This window comes from Coregonus clupeaformis, chromosome 26, assembly GCF_020615455.1.
Source record: "Coregonus clupeaformis isolate EN_2021a chromosome 26, ASM2061545v1, whole genome shotgun sequence".
In the NCBI taxonomy this organism is placed as follows: domain Eukaryota; kingdom Metazoa; phylum Chordata; class Actinopteri; order Salmoniformes; family Salmonidae; genus Coregonus; species Coregonus clupeaformis.
This window is the reverse complement of record NC_059217.1, coordinates 40,971,414-40,991,307: the sequence shown is the minus strand read 5'-3', so window position 1 is coordinate 40,991,307 and position 19,894 is coordinate 40,971,414. Positions and strand designations below refer to the sequence as shown.

The 19,894-nt window shown below is 42.0% G+C and overlaps 2 protein-coding genes across 2 annotated transcripts; both read right to left on the bottom strand.

Moving 5' to 3' along the window:
* Window positions 1–5,294: 5,294 nt before the first annotated feature.
* Window positions 5,295–13,534, bottom strand: LOC121539839 (transmembrane protease serine 9). The gene is made up of 10 exons (XM_045207635.1): window positions 13,471–13,534; window positions 13,209–13,359; window positions 11,590–11,725; window positions 11,193–11,459; window positions 10,921–11,077; window positions 7,886–8,005; window positions 7,472–7,634; window positions 7,195–7,327; window positions 6,724–6,978; window positions 5,295–5,800 (listed from the first exon to the last, which is right to left on the bottom strand). The coding sequence occupies exons 1-10, from the start codon at window positions 13,526–13,528 to the stop codon at window positions 5,645–5,647; spliced, it is 1,596 nt and encodes a 531-aa protein (XP_045063570.1). The 5' UTR covers window positions 13,529–13,534; the 3' UTR covers window positions 5,295–5,644.
* Window positions 13,535–14,826: 1,292 nt separating this feature from the next.
* LOC121540375 (complement factor D-like) lies at window positions 14,827–18,132 on the bottom strand. The gene is made up of 5 exons (XM_041849218.2): window positions 18,031–18,132; window positions 17,576–17,732; window positions 15,584–15,741; window positions 15,080–15,342; window positions 14,827–14,979 (listed from the first exon to the last, which is right to left on the bottom strand). The coding sequence occupies exons 1-5, from the start codon at window positions 18,116–18,118 to the stop codon at window positions 14,827–14,829; spliced, it is 819 nt and encodes a 272-aa protein (XP_041705152.2). The 5' UTR covers window positions 18,119–18,132.
* Window positions 18,133–19,894: the final 1,762 nt, after the last annotated feature.

The window sequence follows — 19,894 nt, the reverse complement described above, 5'->3', positions numbered from 1 at the left end:
CCAAACATATGGAAGAAGGTACTCTGGTCAGATGAGACTAAAATGTAGCTTTTTGGCCATCAAGGAAAACACTATGTCTGGCGCAAACCCAACACCTCTCATCACCCCGAGAACACCATCCCTACAGTGAAGCATGGTGGTGGCAGCATCATGCTGTGGGGATGTTTTTCATTGGCAGGGACTGGGAAACTGGTCAGAACTGAAGGAATGATGGATGGCGCTAAATACAGGGAACTTCTCGAGGGAAAACTGTTTCAGTCTTCCAGAGATTTGAGACTGGGACGAAGGTTAATCTTCCAGCAGGACAATGACCCTAAGCATCCTGCTAAAGCAACACTCGAGTGGTTTAAGGGGAAACATGTAAATGTCTTGGAATGGCCTAGTCAAAGCCCAGACCTCAATCCAATTGAGAATCTGTGGGATGACTTAAAGATTCCTGTACACCACCGGAACCAATCCAACTTGAAGGAGCTGCAGCAGTTTTGCCTTGAAGAATGGGCAAAAATCTCAGTGGCTAGATGTGCCAAGATTATAGAGACATACCCCAAGAGACTTGCAGCTGTAATTGCTGCAAAAAGTGGCTCTACAAAATATTGACTTTGGGGGGGGTGAATAATTACAGTGAGGGAAAAAAGCATTTGATCCCCGGCTGAGTTTGTACGTTTGACCACTGACAAAGAAATGATCAGTCTATCATTTTAATCGTAGGTTTATTTGAACAGTGAGTGACAGAAAAACAACAAAAAAATCCAGAAAAACGCATTTCAAAAGTGTTATAAATTGATTTGCATATTAATGAGGGAAATAAGTATTTGACCCCCTCTCAATCAGAAAGATTTCTGGCTCCCAGGTGTCTTTTATACAGGTAACGAGCTGAGGTTAGGAGCACACTCTTAAAGGGAGTGCTCCTAATCTCAGCTTGTTACCTGTATAAAATACACCTGTCCACAGAAGCAATCAATCAATCAGATTCCAAACTCTCCACCATGGCCAAGACCAAAGAGCTCTCCAAGGATGTCAGGGACAAGATTGTAGACCTACACAAGGCTGGAATGGGCTACAAGACCATCGCCAAGCAGCTTGGTGAGAAGGTGACAACAGTTGGTGCGATTATTCGCAAATGGAAGAAACACAAAATAACTGTAAATCTCCCTCGGCCTGGGGCTCCATGCAAGATCTCACCTCGTGGAGTTGCAATGATCACGAGAACGGTGAGGAATCAGCCCAGAACTACACGGGAGGATCTTGTCAATGATCTAAAGGCAGCTGGGACCATAGTCACCAAGAAAACAATTGGTAACACACTATGCCGTGAAGGACTGAAATCCTGCAGCGCCCGCAAGGTCCCCCTGATCAAGAAAGCACATATACATTTACATTTACGTCATTTAGCAGACGCTCTAATCCAGAGCGACTTACAAATTGGTGCATTCACCTTATAGCCAGTGGGATAATCACTTTACAAGATGTATTTATTTATTATTATTTTTAAAAAAATTTTGGGGGGGGTAGAAGGATTACTTGATCCTATCCCAGGTATTCCTTAAAGAGGTGGGGTTTCAAGTGTCTCCGGAAGGTGGTGAGTGACTCCGCTGTCCTGGCGTCGTGAGGGAGCTTGTTCCACCATTGGGGGGCCAGAGCAGCGAACAGTTTTGACTGAGCTGAGCGGAAACTGTGCTTCCGCATAGCTAGGGGTTCCAGCAGGCCAAAGGTGGATGAACGCAATGCCCTCGTTTGGGTGTAGGGACTGATCAGAGCCTGAAGGTACGGAGGTGCCGTTCCCCTCACAGCTCCGTAGGCAAGTACCATGGTCTTGTAGCAGATGCGAGCTTCAACTGGAAGCCAGTGGAGTGTGCGGAGGAGCGGGGTGACGTGAGAGAACTTGGGAAGGTTGAACACCAGACGGGCTGTGGCATTTTGGATGAGTTGTAGGGGTTTAATGGCACAGGCAGGGAGCCCAGCCAACAGCGAGCTGGGCTCCCGTCACCCCGCTCCTCCGCACACTCCACTGGCTTCCAGTTGAAGCTCGCATCTGCTACAAGACCATGGTACTTGCCTACGGAGCTGTGAGGGGAACGGCACCTCCGTACCTTCAGGCTCTGATCAGTCCCTACACCCAAACGACTAAATAATTTTTCCCCCACTGTATACATGCCCGTCTGAAGTTTGCCAATGAACATCTGAATGATTCAGAGGAGAACTGGGTGAAAGTGTTGTGGTCAGATGAGACCAAAATCGAGCTCTTTGGCATCAACTCAACTCGCCGTGTTTTGAGGAGGAGGAATGCTGCCTATGACCCCAAGAACACCATCCCCACCGTCAAACATGGAGGTGGAAACATTATGCTTTGGGGTTATTTTTCTGCTAAGGGGACAGGACAACTTAACCGCATTAAAGGGACAATGGACGGGGCCATGTACCGTCAAATCTTGGGTGAGAACCTCCTTCCCTCAGCCAGGGCATTGAAAATGGGTCGTGGATGGGTATTCCAGCATGACAATGGCCCAAAAGACACGGCCAAGGCAACAAAGGAGTGGCTCAAGAAGAAGCACATTAAGGTCCTGGAGTGGCCTAGCCAGTCTCCAGACCTTAATCCCATAGACAATCTGTGAAGGGAGCTGAAGTTATGAGTTGCCAAACGTCAGCCTCGAAACCTTAATGACTTGGAGAAGATCTGCAAAGAGGAGTGGGACAAAATCCCACTCGAACCTGATGTGTGCAAACCTGGTGGCCAACTACAAGAAACGTCTGACCTCTGTGATTGCCAACAAGGGTTTTGCCACCAAGTATTAAGTCATGTTTTGCAGAGGGGTCAAATACTTATTTCCCTCATTAAAATACAAATCAATTTATAACATTTTTTACATGCGCTTTTCTGGATTTTTTTGTTGTTATTCTGTCTCTCACTGTTCAAATAAACCTACCATTAAAATTATAGACTGATCATTTCTTTGTCAGTGGGCAAACGTACAAAATCAGCAGGGGATCAAATACTTTTTTCCCTCACTGTATACACGCTGGAGTTTTCTGTTTTTTTGGTCTTATTTCTTGTTTATTTCACCAACAAATATATTTTGCATCTTCAAAGTGGTAGGCATGTTGTGTAAATCAAATGATACAACCCCCCCAAAAATCCATTTTAATTCCAGGCAACAAAATAGGAAAAATGTCAAGGGGGATGAATATAGTATGCTCAGATTCTCTGTCTGTGTTGAATAGTTTATTATCTGGTAAATCTAATAGGAGTGACCTACTATTGGAGGTATTAATGTTATTATGGAGAATTGAGAGAATGGGTGTAGTAGTGAGATTCTGATGGGTCCCAGCACATTCGGGTGTGGAAGGGAATGAAATTGTAGACCAGTTAGCCAAAAGAGCTTTGAAACGAGATATCATTGATATTAATGTTCCACTGTGTAGAGGTGAGGCCAAATGTAAGATCAGAGCCATTTTGATAGATGTGTGACGGAAGACATGGGACTCTGAGCACAAGGGCTGGCATTTATATGCCCTCCAAAGAAAGGTCTGTGGACCAAGATTCAAAGGTCAGATTAGGAAGGAAGAGGTGGTGTTTGCTCGATTGCACTTAGGACATTGTACATTGAACTCGTCATTACATCTGGTTGGCATGCAAGTGAAGGGTTTGTGTCTGGAGTGTATGGTCGATGAAACGGTGGAGCATTTGTTGTTATATTGTTGTAAGTATGTTGAAGAGAATGGAAAGATTGAGGCTGGACGGGTTTGGGGGTTGGAAGGAATTTTGGGGATGGGGGAGGGTCTATTAGAAGTTAGAAGGGCTTTTATTTTCTCAGAAGTACTGAGTTAGGTAGGAGGATTTATAAATGTTGTAAACCGTGATTGACCATACACTCCAGCACAGTAGGTGGCGGCATGCACCTTTAACGTTGGTTTGCAGACCGCCATTATATCATAGAAGAAGATGCCACACGTCTCAGGCAGCCGGACTTTGCCCCTCCAGAGATGTGAGTAGACTACATTATGTTTAGGAGGGGTAGCAATATCAGAGACTACCTAGTGCACAGTGTGCTCCCGAATCCTGCACCCTCTACCCAATTCCCCCCAATGGTTTCTACCGCTGCGGTCATTGTATACATTGTTCCATCTTAAGTGACACAAAAGTATTCTACCACCCACGCTCGTGTAAAATTGTAGTACAACACATGTTGTTTACATGCTCAAATGCCCATGTGGTCTTGTTTACATTGGTCAGACAAAACGCGCGCTCAAATTAAGAATCACTGAACACAAAACAACTATCTGCACCAAAAATATGCACTATGCGATCTTGCGGCACTATGTGAATGCCAATCATAGCTCAGCCTAAACCTTGAAATTCTGGGGAATTGAGAAAGTTTCTCTTTCCTTCAGAGTGTGCAATATTGTGAGGAGATGATTACAGAGAGGTACTTTGGATCGACTGTTTAGGTTGCGTCGAGCCAAAGGGTCTGAATGAACAGCTCTCTTTCTCATCTTTTTTTGTAAATATGTTTTTCTTTCTTTATTTTAATTTAATTTTGTTATTTAAGTGGAATGTATGTGTAAGAATCTTGAATGATGATCATACTCTTGTTTGAATAACCTGTCTAGTTGCTACTGACAGTATTGACCTTATTGACATGTTTGATTGACAAGACAAGTGGGACACTCCTCCTTAATGCTGAAACATAAACCTATTGTTTGTTTATCCCGTTAATAAATCTATTAGATTTACACAGAAACAGAGTGCTCCTTTTTATTTATTCTCCCGGATAGTCACCAGTTGAAGTATCCTGGGGTAATGCATTTTTGGGGGATTTTCAAGCTCCTCAGTCGAGTACCTCATTCCCCCTGTTTTGTTTAAGCTGGGCTGAAGCGCGTTTGGGTATACTTTTTTACAGGCTACATTATGCTTTGAGATGGGCAATAACACTGCAATGATTAATCAATCAAGCACACCAATCAATGACATAGTCTGACAACCTGCAGTATCTGACACGGAATCCTCTCCTCAGGTACACTATCATAGGGATTTGCTGGAACCTGCTGGAGCCAACAATGCGTCCAACCTCCAGTAACATTGGCCAACTTATACAGAGTCTACAGTCTGACCAGCCGTAGCAGGTGAGTGACCAAGAGCCTAAAATATGTAGAGAGTCTGCTTATCTTAATTTCAAATTGTTTTGTTTTTACTTTACATGTTCCTTGTTAACAAAATTAACTAATTCAGTGGAGGCTGTTTTCAGTCTTTGAACACCAAGTCAAGAAATTATGGCCCAAGGATTTTTGCTAAATAATAATGAGTTAACCAAGTTTAATAAGAATGGCAACAAGGGAACAAGCGATCAGAAAAAGTGCCATCTTTAGCACTTCAATAAAAACTTTGGGCAACCCTGGTCTAAATGAGATCATCATCAGTTATATGGTGAGATTGTGTAAACACACACTGGTGGCTTACATGCCCAAAAACTTAAAGGCAAAATCCACTAAAAAAATTTGCATCATCATGATGATGTGGCCAGTGACATTTTGCTTCTTGAGAGTCCAATATCTTGAAAACTTGACTGCTGAAATGCAAAACATTTTGGGACTGTATCAACAGTGGACTAATGAAAACAATTCTAAAACATTTGAGTGGATTTTCCCTTTAAGGGTTTCTAGCTAACTCTGTCTGAATCCATCGGCGGTAGGAAGTCACTCGTGTGTACACATCAGGGGTACTGGGGTTGGCACACCTCTGCCCTGAGAAAGAGACAATGCCCGCTGACATCCCTTTACACACCAACGGACCTCCTGAATCACCCTGCAAAGAAAAAAAGATGAGTAGTTTAGCATAGTTAGGGCCTTGACCAGGAGAAACTCTATTCAAGTTACCTTAAGAGCACAGGAGTTTGGTGGCATCTTAATTGGAGAGCACAGGCTCGTGGTAATAGCTGGAGCGGAATAGGTGGAATGGTATCAAATACATCAAACACATGGTTTGATGCCATTCCATTCGCGCCGTGCCATCCATTATTATGAGCCATCCTCCCCTCAGCAGCCTCCACTGCTTAAGAGTCTAAGCAGTGTGTGTGGGGAGGTCTACTAAGCTAACATATGGAATTGTTTTAAGATGCTCATACCAAGGATAATTTAGTTAGCGGATTTTGAATTCTAGGACCCCTTAAGGTATCAACAAAAAAATACAAATAAATGATTTGATGAAACATCTGAGGGGCCAAAATGTATCTCTCTGGAGGACTGACTATTGAGTGTGATATAATAATACTATATTATCCATGTTTGGTATCTATCTGAAACGTATATTTATACTACTTACATTTATACTCATTTTTTAAACTGGTACCGGGCTACCTTCAGACCAGTCCTGTGACGCTTGTGTGCCAAACCGTTCGGACGCTACAGATGTTTTCATGAGAAGATCGATTTTCGGGATGTCTCATGGTCTGACAAACACCGCTGTAGCTCGGCCACCTTCCACCGCAGATGCGGAAGTCCACCATTGGCGGATGTGGTGGATTACGATGCAGCCCATGCAAAAATACAGATATCTCTAGTTTAAATTGACAGATTTTGATGGGGATTTATGTATTATGCTAATTCGATTTCTGCAGGGCGCAGACATCAACTCTAGGGGGTTATAGCCAAGTTGTAGCCAATAATAGCCTGTCCCGACCAGGAAAAACTCATTGTAGAGAGTTATAGCCTATAACAGTGCAGTCATACCGAGCAGAAGCCTTGGAAAGCTCTGGGGCCTGTTGCGCACACCATGCGGCTGGAGATTTTGATGTCGCTCCACCTGCGGGCACACTCTCTGGGTGGGACGATGGTGGCGTTGACCTCCTGGAGCTTGTCTGGTAGGGTGCCGTTATCGCCTATGTCCCCCCAGCCGGCCGTGGTGCACATGCTTCCCTCAGCCATGGAACCATTCATCAGAGGGATCAACTGTACTGCTGTGTTGAGGGTAGCCCTCCCTCTCAACTAGGAAAGATCACAGAGATAACACACTGTATACATAATCTGTATGTCTTCAGATATATATGATGTAAATATATTTAGGCTATAATTCTTATTTTTTATTTCAGTTGTGCATGATTCTGTAGTTTATTTGATGTATTTTCATGGACGTTAAACCTACAATGAGAAGTTAGTATCACCATGGAGATTATTGTAGACTATGTCCTTGATGTCACTCACCTTGAGAAGCATGATGTCATTCTCCAGGTTGTCCCCGTACATCGGATGTGGAATGGATCGAACCACATCCAATACTTGTTGTGAATTTTCATCCTCTGACAAATCGTGAGCCCCAAGAACCACCCTGTATCGCCTGAAAATCAGTACATGAAAGAATTTAGGAGGCAGTATTTACTTGCACAATTACCTTGAAGGACTAGTGCAATAACTTTGAGGGAAATTAGTTTGAGAGAATCTGAGAGAGTTGAATGTGTTAATGTTTGAGAGAGATTCTCACCCGTCACAGTGAGCAGCGGTGAGGACAAAATCCTCTCTCACCAGTACTCCTCCACACATGTGTTGACCTCGGGACTGTAGGGAAGCCATGTAGGGACGAGAGTTGCGAGCAGCCTCTCTGCCACCAACAATACCCACCTTCGGCACCTTGCGCCCATCAGTGCCTTTGAACAGAAAGTAGAGAATACTTTTCCAATAGCTTTTGTCTATAGCTCTGCAATGCTACTGTGTCTTCACAGCTTACAACAAATGATGGTACTGTGTGTCAGTTAGTTAATTACTGCCAAATAGAATATGAACCGCTGTATGTAAAAGCATTGAAACTAGTACTATACTTTTCAATATTAGTCTGCATGGTGCAGTCAGTTCAGTGCTATTGGTAGTTAGTGTGTTATAGAAATTAAACATACCTTACCATTCAAGGCGATGAGCAGAACTATGTGAAGAACCACTGAGCAGATTGCCATAGTGCATATGGGCAAATGGCATGATGCACCTCGTGGGTATAAATATGTAGGGTGGGGGGAGGGTGTTACTTTCTCAAAATGTGGCTATTTCCAAAGTTACAGACAGTACTGGGTATTTGTTCCTCCCCCCCAGTGTTTGCCAATATGTTGCTGTGGCTTTATGGTTTCAAATGTTGCTTGGTGGACTCTTTGATGAAATCTGGTTGTGATATTATGAAATGATGAATAGACTCTGCTGGTGGGTCTGATTGCATAGAGAACACTTGAGCAATGAGAAGCTTACATTAACCGTTGTTGAAAGTGTTAGAAATTGGTGGTGTTTGTGGTTCTGTGCATTACAGTTTGCCATGATTGGCTCATTTACAGTTGAAGTCGGAAGTTTACAAACACTTAGGTTGGAATCAACAACTTACAAAAAAATTGAAGCTGAAATTGGGATTTTATTTTAGGAATAAGGCCTGTTTTTCTTTTGAAGCCAGAAGGAGGCTAGTATTAGCTACATTTATGCCTTTACTAGACTATGGGGATATTTTATATATGAATGCTTCCGCTCAGTGTTTGAGATCAATTGACACTCTTTATCATGGTACTTTGAGATTTATTTTAAACTGCAAAACCCTTACGCACCACTGTACTTTGTATACCAGGGTTGGCTGGCCTTCTCTAGTCACTCGTAGGCTCAGTCACTGGTATACTTTTATTTACAAAGCCATTTTGGATTTACTACCTTTTTATTTGGGCATTTTTATTGTTCAGAAATGTGGTGGGTACTCTCTTCGTTCACTGGACTTTATCCTGCTAACTGTTCCAAATGTCCGAACTGAATTTGGTAAAATGTATTTTATGTACTCTGCGCCATCGTCTTGGAACACCTTACAAAATAATTTTAAACTGGAAGAACTTGTCCCGATTGGTGTTTTTAAATCTCTGATGAAGGATTTTGAGGCTGATTCCCTGACCTGTCAATGTTTTTAATTTGCTGTTTTTGATATTGTTATACTCTTGTGAATTCATGAATGGTTTTTACTAGATTACTTGTAGTTTTTCATGTTGTCTGTCTGTAATTTTTTGAGAGATTTTAAATCTCAATGAGCCCTTCCTGGTTAAATAAAGGTTAAATAAAAAATTAAAATAAATTAAAACTCGTTTTTCAACCACTCCACAAATTTCTTGTTAACAAACTATAGTTTTGGCAAGTCGGTTAGGATATCTACTTTGTGCATGACACAAGTAATTTTTCCAACAATTGTTTACAGACAGATTATTTCACTTATAATTCACTTTACATACACTAAGTTGACTGTGCCTTTAAACAGCTTGGAAAATTCCAGAAAATGATGTTATGGATTTAGAAGCTTCTGATAGGCTAATTGACATCATTTGAGTCAATTGGAGGTGTACCTGTGGATGTATTTCAAGGCCTACCTTCAGACTCAGTGCCTCTTTGCTTGACATCATGGGAAAATCAAAAGAAATCAGCCAAGACCTCAGAAAGAAAATTGTAGATCTCCACAAGTCTGGTTCATCCTTGGGAGCAATTTCCAAAAGCCTGAAGGTACCACGTTCATCTGTACAAACAATAGTACGGAAGTATAAACACCATGGGACCATGCAGCCGTCATACAGCTCAGGAAGGAGACGCGTTCTGTCTCCTAGAGATTAACGTACTTTGGTGTGAAAAGTGCAAATAAATCCCAGTACAACAGCAAAGGACCTTGTGAAGATGCTGGAGGAAACAGGTACAAAAGTATCTATATCCACAGTAAAACAAGTCCTATATCGACATAACCTGAAAGGCCGCTCAGCAAGGAAGAAGCCACTGCTCCAAAACCGCCATAAAAAAGCCAGACTACAGTTTGCAACTGCAGATGGAGACAAAGATCATACTTTTTGGAGAAATGTCCTCTGGTCTGATGAAACAAAAATAGAACTGTTTGGCCATAATGACCATCGTTATGTTTGGAGGAAAAAGGGGAGCTTGCAAGCCGAAGAACACCATCCCAACCGTGAAGCACGGGGGTGGCAGCATCATGCTGTGGGGATGTTTTGCTGCAGGAGGGACTGGTGCACTTCACAAAATAGATGGCATTATGAGGAAGGAAAATTATGTGGATATATTGAAGCAACATCTCAAGACATCAGTCAGGAAGTTAAAGCTTGGTCGCAAATGGGTCTTCCAAATGGACAATGACCCCAAGCATACTTCCAAAGTTGTGGCAAAATGGCTTAAGGACAACAAAGTCAAGGTATTGGAGTGGCCATCAAAGCCCTGACCTCAATCCTATAGAACATTTGTGGGCAGAACTGAAAAAGCGTGTGCGAGCAAGGAGGCCTACAAACCTGACTCCCTTACACCAGCCCTGTCAGGAGGAATGGGCCAAAATTCACCCAACTTATTGTGGGAAGCTTGTGGAAGGCTACCCAAAATGTTTGACCCAAGTTAAACAATTTAAAGGCAATGCTACCAAATACTAATTCAGTGCATGTAAACTTCTGACCCACTGGGAATGTGATGAAATAAATAAAAGCTGAAATAAATCATTCTCTCTACTATTATTCTGACATTTCACATTCTTAAAATAAAGTGGTGATCCTAACTGACCAAAGACAGGGAATTTTTACTAGGATAACATGTCAGGAATTGTGAAAAACTGAGTTTAAATGCATTTGGCTAAGGTGTATGTAAACTTCCGACTTCAACTGTAAATCTAGCCCAGCACTGGTTGGAAAAATTAAAATAAAAGGTTTGGCCTGCAAAATTGTTTAGGTGTTACACACAATGCCTTCTGATGTGTATGCAAATCAGATCACTAGAGCAATTTCACCATAATTAATAACACATTTATTTCCCTTACAGTACATGGTAATGCCTTAGACAGCCAATGTAACAAGTTTAACAGCAGACTAAAGAACCAGTAATATCAGCAGGTATAAGTAATAGCCAAAGGCATAATTTTGCAGCAAACGAAGTATCCATTTTAACATGACTTCTTCTTGATGACGTTCTTTATCCAGGGTAAGAACTTGGAAATCTGAGTGTAAACATTGGGCACATTGGGATAGTCACAGTTTCCCCACATGTTGAAGGAGACAATGCCCACTGCCTCTCCATTGCACACCAAAGGACCACCAGAATCCCCCTGTGCGAGAGACAAGAATCACCTTATAGGCCAAACATTGCTTACTGGTTCTTGCTTTGGATCTTCATGTATGATGTACATGTATTGAATGTAAATTGAATTACATTAGACAAACCTGACATGTGCCTTTGTTGGTATTGTATCCACCTGCACAGATGACATTGGCAGGAAGTTTAAAATTGACGGAATCCCACTGCTCCTGGCAGACCTTCAGATCAATGGCTTCCACGTCCACCACATGAAGGTTGTCAACGATTGGGCCGCCTGTTTTTGTGGGGCCCCATCCAGCAGCAAGGCACTTTGTGTTGGGTTTGAGGACTTTATCCTTGTTTGGAAGCCTTATTTTGGTCACGGATTTGCTGAATTTAGCTTTCCTAGACAGCTTGAAACACATTTAAAATCTGTTTAGCAGTTATGAAAGTATATGACCTTATAGCACTTTTAGGATACTCTGTAAATGGTCATATGAAGACAAATCCTATTGAAATAAATATATTTAACTAAAGCCCTACCTTTAGAAGCATGATGTCACTACCCGTCTTTACAGCTTTATATGAGGTGGGTTTGCATTTGCGTTCCACGTTGTAACTGACAGGTTTCCCAAGGCCCTTCTTGATGTTGTGGGTACCAAGAACAACACTCAAGTTGCTAGACAAGGAGCAGAACAATCAGTGTTTATCGGTCTGTTGAGTAGTAAGGACACTGATATGCTATATGTAATGATACAGTTGAAGTCGGAAGTTTACATACACTTAGGTTGGAGTCATTAAAACTCGTTTTTCAACCACTACACAAATTTATTTTTAACAAACTATAGTTTTGGCAAGTCGGTTAGGACATCTACTTTGTGCATGACACAAGTAATTTTTCCAACAATTGTTTACAGACAGATTATTTAACTTATAATTCACTGTATCACAATTCCAGTGGGTCAGAAGTTTACATACACTAAGTTGACTGTGCCTTTAAACAGCTTGGAAAATTCCAGAAAATTGGAGGTGTACCTGTGGATGTATTTCAAGGCCTACCTTCAAACTCAGTGCCTCTTTGCTTGTCATCATGGGAAAATCAAAAGAAATTAGCCAAGACCTCAGAAAAAAATGTGTAGACCTCCACAAGTCTGGTTCATCCTTGGGAGCAATTTCCAAACGCCTGAAGGTACCACGTTCATCTGTACAAACAATAGTACACAAGTATAAACACCATGGGACCACGCAGCCGTTATACCGCTCAGGAAGGAGACACGTTCTGTCTCCTACAGATGAACGTACTTTGGTGCGAAAAGTGCAAATCAATCCCAGAACAACAGCAAAGGACCTTGTGAAGATGCTGGAGGAAACGGGTACAAAAGTATCTATAGCCACAGTAAAACGAGTCCTATATCGACATAACATGAAAGGCCGCTCAGCAAGGAAGAAGCCACTGCTCCAAAACCGCCATAAAAAGCCAGACTACGGTTTGCAACTGCACATGGGGACAAAGATCGTACCAACCGTGAAGCACGGGGGTGGCAGCATCATGCTGTGGGGGTGTTTTGCTGCAGGAGGGACTGGTGCACTTCACAAAATAGATGGCATCATGAGGAAGGAAAATTATGTGGATATATTGAAGCAACATCTCAAGACATCAGTCAGGAAGTTAAAGCTTGGTCGCAAATGGTTCTTCCAAATGGACAATGACCCCAAGCATACTTCCAAAGTTGTGGCAAAATGGCTTAAGGACAACAAAGTCAAGGTATTGGAGTGGCCATCAAAGCCCTGACCTCAATCCTATAGAACATTTGTGGGCAGAACTGAAAAAGCGTGTGCGAGCAAGGAGGCCTACAAGCCTGAAACGTTTGACCCAAGTTAAACAATTTAAAGGCAACTTCTGACTCACTGGGAATGTGATGAAATAAATAAAAGCTGAAATAAATAATTCTCTCTACTATTATTCTGACATTTCACATTCTTAAAATAAAGTGGTGATCCTAACTGACCAAAGACAGGGAATTTTTACTAGGATTAAATGTCAGGAATTGTGAAAAACAGAGTTTAAATGTATTTTGCTAAGGTGTATGTACATTTCCGACTTCAACTGTATGTTACTATTTGGAATGTATAGTTGTAATTGAATTAAGCTACTACTGTACCTTTTGTTACAGTGTGCAGCTGTTAGCACAAAGTCTGGACTAATCAGGAATCCTCCACAGGTGTGCTTTCCATTGTTCTGCACAGAGACCATGTACTGCAGGGAATTCTCCTTGGCTTTTGTCCCCTCGATGATTTGACCCCCAAATGCAACTGAGAGCGTAAAAGTAGTAAAAACGGCCACAATGAACTAAACCGTGAGGTAATAGGAAAATGTTAGAATCTCATTGATGTGTGTCCATTGAGTTCAGCAGAGAGACTTACCCGAATGTCCCAGATAGGTCAGGAGAACAGTGAGTAGAAGTTTGTTCATGGTGTGCATCTTGCTTGGAGGGCTTATCAAACGATCCAGGACTACCTGATTCACATGGCCCCTTTATATACACTAGACAGGGGTCTTTCCGATGACATCTGTGTGGTTTCACTTCTATGATGACTATCTATGATGATTCTATCGATCCTTGTATGGTGTCTTCTGGTAAAGGCAAGGTACGTGGTCTCTGCATTTCCCGTAACTCTGGCGGCCCTTCTACACATTAATGTAGGTGGTGGGTGATCATAGACACATTGCTATAACGTTATTTAAATGGATGTCAGGCCCAGGCTGATGGCTTTATAGTCTTGTTTGGTGGTAAGTGCATGAATACTCATAATAGCCTGCAGTAGTGTATACATTTTTACATTTTAGTCATTTTAGCAGACACTCTTATCCAGAGCGACTTACAGTTAGTGAGTGCATACATTTTCATACCTCATAGGCCAACTCGGGAGGGAGGGAGGGAGGGAGGGAGAGGGAGAGAGGGAGAGAGGGAGAGAGAGAGAGAGAGAGAGAGAGAGAGAGAGAGAGAGAGAGAGAGAGAGAGAGAGAGAGAGAGAGAGAGAGAGAGAGAGAGAGAGAGAGAGAGAGAGAGAGAGAGAGAGAGAGAGAGAGAGAGAGAGAGAGAGAGAGAGAGAGAGAGAGAGAGAGAGAGAGAGAGAGAGAGAGAGATCATGTCTTCTGGTCTGAGAACTGAAACTGTGATAGGTAGACAGACAGATAGCCAGGCAGACAGACATAACATGTCCTCTGGTCTGAGAACAGAAACTGTGGTGTGGTTTCAAAGCATTGTGTCGCCTTCATGAAACCAGAGTTACTTTGTTGTCTTGACCACAAGTTTCCACGTGTGGTGGAGTTTGATGAAGACAGCTGAAGATGTAAGAGGAGCTAGCTGTCTAAATATGTATACTTGTTGGCTTAAAGAGCTCAGTCATCATTTTAATTGCACATACCCTTGGTCTGAAGTGAAGGATGGAAAAGACTTCAGGCTGTTACTGGAAATTAACTAAAATACACACATTCACGTGCAAGCATATACACTCTGTCTTACACGCGCATTCATATTCTTCTCACACACAGCACTGAGTTTATTGAAGGACAGATGGTATTTTCTGTTTGATGAATTACATTTTATTAAATCAAATCAAATCAAATTGTATTTGTCACATGCGCCAAATACAACAGGTGTAGACCTTACAGTGAAATGCTTTCTTACAAGCCCTTACCCTAAAAAAAACAAGAAATAAAAGTAACAAATAATTAAAGAGCACAATGTCTCCATTTGGTTCCTTAATACTTGATCCTTAATACTTTATGATACATTTGATCCAGGAGAGGTATTTGGATATTTTGGTGTAGACGTTGGGCTTCTTTGGCTTGTCGCAGTTTCCTTTTTCATTGAAGGACACAACTCTCACTGCTGTCCCCTTACACACCAGAGGACCACCTGAATCTCCCTGCAATACATGGTTAAAAACAGTTACTCTGCAAGGCAAGTCACTTCTCTATAATGAATGCATTATCAGGCCATACCTTAACTACATTCTTTGACCATACCTGACAAACACCTTTATCATCAGCCGCAGTACCACCAGCACATATCATAGACGGGGTTAAGGTGGCAGTGTTCTCCCATGATCTCTGGCAGGAGGCTCTGTCTACAACGGTGACATTCACCTCCAGAAGATGTGTGTTTGCAGTGCCGCCTGTTTTGGTGGCACCCCATCCAGCTACAGTACAGTAGGATTTGGCCTTGATGTCTTGGTCTTTCTTAGAGAGAGGGATCTGTTGCACAACTTTGCATTTCGGCTTAGTTTTGACTATTTATATTTGGAGCATATGACTGTAGTTAGATACAGTCGATTCTCGAGTAAGCTATATGATATTATGCAAAACAGTATTATGCTCATCTTCAAAGGTTTTCATATATGATTACTGCACCGGATTTGAACAAACTCACTATGTTTGTTTATTTTTCACCATTTGATCTAAGGTCTGTTGGCATTTATTACCTTGGCAATGGTGTGCTAAGCTAAGAGACATTCTCATGTTTGTGCATACTTCCTCTGTCATGTACCTGCAACATCATGATGTCGTTCTGAAGTGTCTTAGAGTTGTAACCAGGATGTATGTGGTAATGTTTCATATCAATCCTGTGAGCAGAGCTTTCCTGCCTTGAAATGTCATGAGCACCAAACACAACCATCAGATTCACACCCCTGTGAAGAGGAAACAACAGTCTACTTGCTCAGCATTCTAAAATATATAACAAATTAATGGAAATGTGCAACTTTTAATAGACAGATACCCCCACAGAACCACATATTATTGATTATACAGTGCATTCGGAAAGTATTCAGACCCCTTGACATTTTCCACATTTTGTTACGTTACAGCCGTATTCTAAAATGGATTAAATTGTTTTTTTCCCTCATCAATCTACATACAATACCCCATAATGACAAAGCAAAAACAGGTTTTTAGAAGTTTGTACAAAGTTATTAAAAATAAAAAGCTGAAATATCACATTTACATAAGTATTCAGACCCTTTACTCAGTACCTTGTTGAAGCATCTTTGGCAGTGATTACAGCCTCGAGTCTTCTTGGGTATGACGCTACAAGCTTGGCACAGCTGTATTTGAAGAGTTTCTCCCATTCTTCTCTGCAGATCCTCTCAAGCTCTGTCAGGTTGGATGGGGAGCGTCGATGCACAGCTATTTTCAGGTCTCTCCAGAGATGTTCGATCTGATTCAAGTCCGGACTCTGGCTGGGCCACTCAAGGACATTCAGAGACTTGTCCTGAAGCCACTCCTGCGTTGTCTTGGCTGTGTGCTTAGGGTCGTTGTCCTGTTGGAAGGTGAACCGTCGCCCCAGTCTGAGGTCCTGAGTGCTCTGGAGCAGGTTTTCATCAAGGATCTCTCTACTTTACTCTGTTAATCTTTCCCTCAATCCTGATTAGTCTCAGAGTCCCTGCTGCTGAAAAACATCCCCACAGCATGATGCTGCCACCACCATGCTTCACCGTAGGGATGGTGCCAGGTTTCCTCCAGACGTGACGCTTGGCATTCAGGCCAAAGAGTTCAATCTTGGTTTCATCAGACCAGAAAATCTTGTTTTGCATGGTCTGAGAGTCTTTAGGTGCCTTTTGGCAAACTTCAAGCAGGCTGTCAAGTGCCTTTTACTGAGGAGTGGCTTCCGTCTGGCCACTCAACCATAAAGGCCTGACTGGTGGAGTGCTGCACCAATGGCCTTCTGGAAGATTCTCCCATCTCCACAGAGGAACTCTGGAGCTCCTTCAGAGTGACCATCGGGTTCTTGGTCACCTCCCTGACCAAGGCCCTTCTCCCCCGATTGCTCAGTTTGGCCGGGCGGCCAGCTCTAGGAAGAGTCTTGGTGGTTCCAAACTTCTTCCATTTAAGAATGATGGAGGCCTCTGTGTTCTTGGGGACCTTCAATGCTGCAGAAATGTTTTGGTACCCTTCCCCAGATCTGTGTCTTGACACAATCCTGTCTCGGAGCTCTACGAACTATTCCTTCGACCTCATGTCTTGGTTTTTGCTCTGAAATGCACTGTCAATTGTAGGACCTTATATAGACAGGTGTGTGCCTTTCCAAATCATGTACAATCAATTGAATTTACCACAGGTGGGCTCCAATCAAGTTGTAGAAACATCTCAAGGATGATCAATGGAAACAGGATGCACCTAACCTCAATTTCGAGTCTCATAGCAAAGGGTCTGAATACTTATGTAAATAAGGTATTTCTTTTTTCATTTGCAAACATTTCTAAAAACCTGTTGTCACTTTGTCATTATGGGGTATTGTGTGTAGATTGATAAGGGTGTGTGCCAGCTCATGCTTTTTATTAGATTGATAAGGGTGAAATAATAATTTAATCAATTTTAGAATAAGGCTGTAACGTAAAAAAATGTGGAAAAGGTCAAGGGGTCTGAATACTTTCCAAATGCACTGTAATCTGTATATTAGCTATACAGTATGTTTTGGTCTGATAAACTTGTAGAAGTCATTTTCTCATCTAAATAGTTCAATACCAAGTGTAGCAGTGGGCGGCTGTCATGACGAAGTTCTCAGACACGAGGACCCCCCCCCCACAGATATGTGTCTTCTTTGCCTGTACAGAGACCATGTAGGGTTTTGAGTTGCGTCTGGCCTCTACTCCATTCACTATGCCAGAGTCCTGGTGAGCTGGGAGAGACACAGAGAACTTGGGCTATAATCACGTCAATTCAAGGACTTGAATTGTTGTTCATCACATTGTTATACTCTTTACCATATAAACTAAATGATTAATTGTATAATAGGAATCAGCCAGCTTACATTGTAAAAGTCAAGCAAGACCTTCTATGTGTATTAGCTATGTCCACAGTGTCCCTTTGCAGTTCTCTGCGGAGTAGAGACCTCTAGAGAATAGAGTCAAAGAGTTGTCCCCCTCTGCCCTCTGACCCCTGAATGAGTAGAGGTCAAAGGTGAAGTTTGGTCTTAGCTGTGAGCCCTGGAGTAGGCAGAAAAATGAGGAAAAGGAGCAGGACAGATGTGGCAGCCATGTTGTCAGAGAATGTGTCGCAGAAGGTCATCAGAAAAAAATAAAAGAAAGGAGGACCAAGGCAATCTTCATATAATTAATTAAAATGCCTTTATTATTATGGCATGTTCAATAGAAACAAGGTTTTTAAAAACTCTGACGCGTTTCGGTTGCATGGCCTTCGTCAGGGAGTACAAAGAAATAATACAATGTCCTCTTTTGAACAGCTTTTCCAACTAGCCCTAATTTGAAGAGATAGTGGTTACAAAGTTGATTGGACACACCTAGTAAGCAATACTATACACATTAAAATGTGAAATACTGTAACTATGTTATCATACAAATACAACTCCAAGTTAGAAGTATCAGAACACTTAGAAAGGTAGTTCTAACCTTAAATATGACTGGGAAAAGTGTAAAAAATAAGAAAGCAATATATTCCATAGTACACTAGAAACCAGCAAAACATGAACAACAACAGTCTAAACATAGCTGAGGGCAATTGAGCACAATGTCCACTAGATGACAGCAAATTGACCTATCACAACCCTACAGGAAGGGTGAGAAATCCATATCTTCATTTAAACCAGGGTATTTAGTGGCCTGTAGTTTGTAAATCCAAAAACGTTCCCTTTGGTTTAACTGTTTAAGATGGTCCCCTTTTCTAATAGAGGTCGGAATATGATCAATACCCATAGCTTGTAGGGAGGCAGGGTTACCATGGTGTAAGGACTTGTAGTGCCTTGCCATGGGGTAGTCTACATTGCCTACCCGTATGGCGTACTTGTGTTCCGCTAAGCGGTCTTGAAGGCGTCTCTTTGTCCGTCCAATGTAGAACACCTTGCACTGTGGACATTCCAATCTATAGATGACATGAGTGGTTTTGAAGTTAATGAAATGCTTGACATAATACTCAATTTTGGAAGCTGTGTCAACAAAATACTTTTTCTGTGCAATATTTCTGCAATGGTTGCACTGGTTACATTTAAAAGAGCCCTTGGGTTTGTGGTCAAGCCAAGTTTTTGAGAGTCACCCGGAAGATAACTGTGGACTAATTTGTCATTTAGGGTAGGACATCTCTTAAAGCTTATGACTGGTGGCTCAGGAAAGACTTGGCGCAGTAGTGTATCACTTTGGATGATTCCCCAATTATTTTTAATGATTATTTTAATGTTCTCTGCTTCAGTGCTATATTTTGTAACAAAATACACTCTCTCTGATGTATCACGAGGCACTCCCCTTCGGAACAAGTTCTCTCTGTCAAGTAATCCAGCCCCTTATACCTGCATCTTTCAGGACCTGAACGCTGTAACCCTGATTCAAGAAGCGATTCTCCAATTCAGCAGATTTGACACTGTAGTCTGTTTCCTGATCGCAAATTCTGCGGACTCTTTGGAATTGGCCATATGGAATATTCTCTTTTAGCCTTTTGGGGTGAAAGCTGTCTGCCCTCAGAATGGTATTCCCATCTATAGGCTTCCTAAAGATTGATGTGTGCAAACAACCTTTGTCATTTTTACTAATGTCGAGGTCCAAAAAATGAATGTTATCCTTGCTGTACTCCATAGTTAGTTTGATGTTAGGATTAATGCTGTTAAGGTATTGGTGGAAGGAAATAAGTTAATCTTCTGAGCCGGACCAAAACAGGCAAACATCATCAATATAGCGTCCCCACCATATAATCCGGTCAAAGAAATGGTTATTAGAAGGATCCAAAACGAAGTCATTTTCCCATTTACCCAAGTACAAACCAGTGTAGGAAGGGCTGTAGCAAGCTCCCATGGCACATCCTTTGACCTGTTTAAAAATACGGTCCTGAAAGATAAAG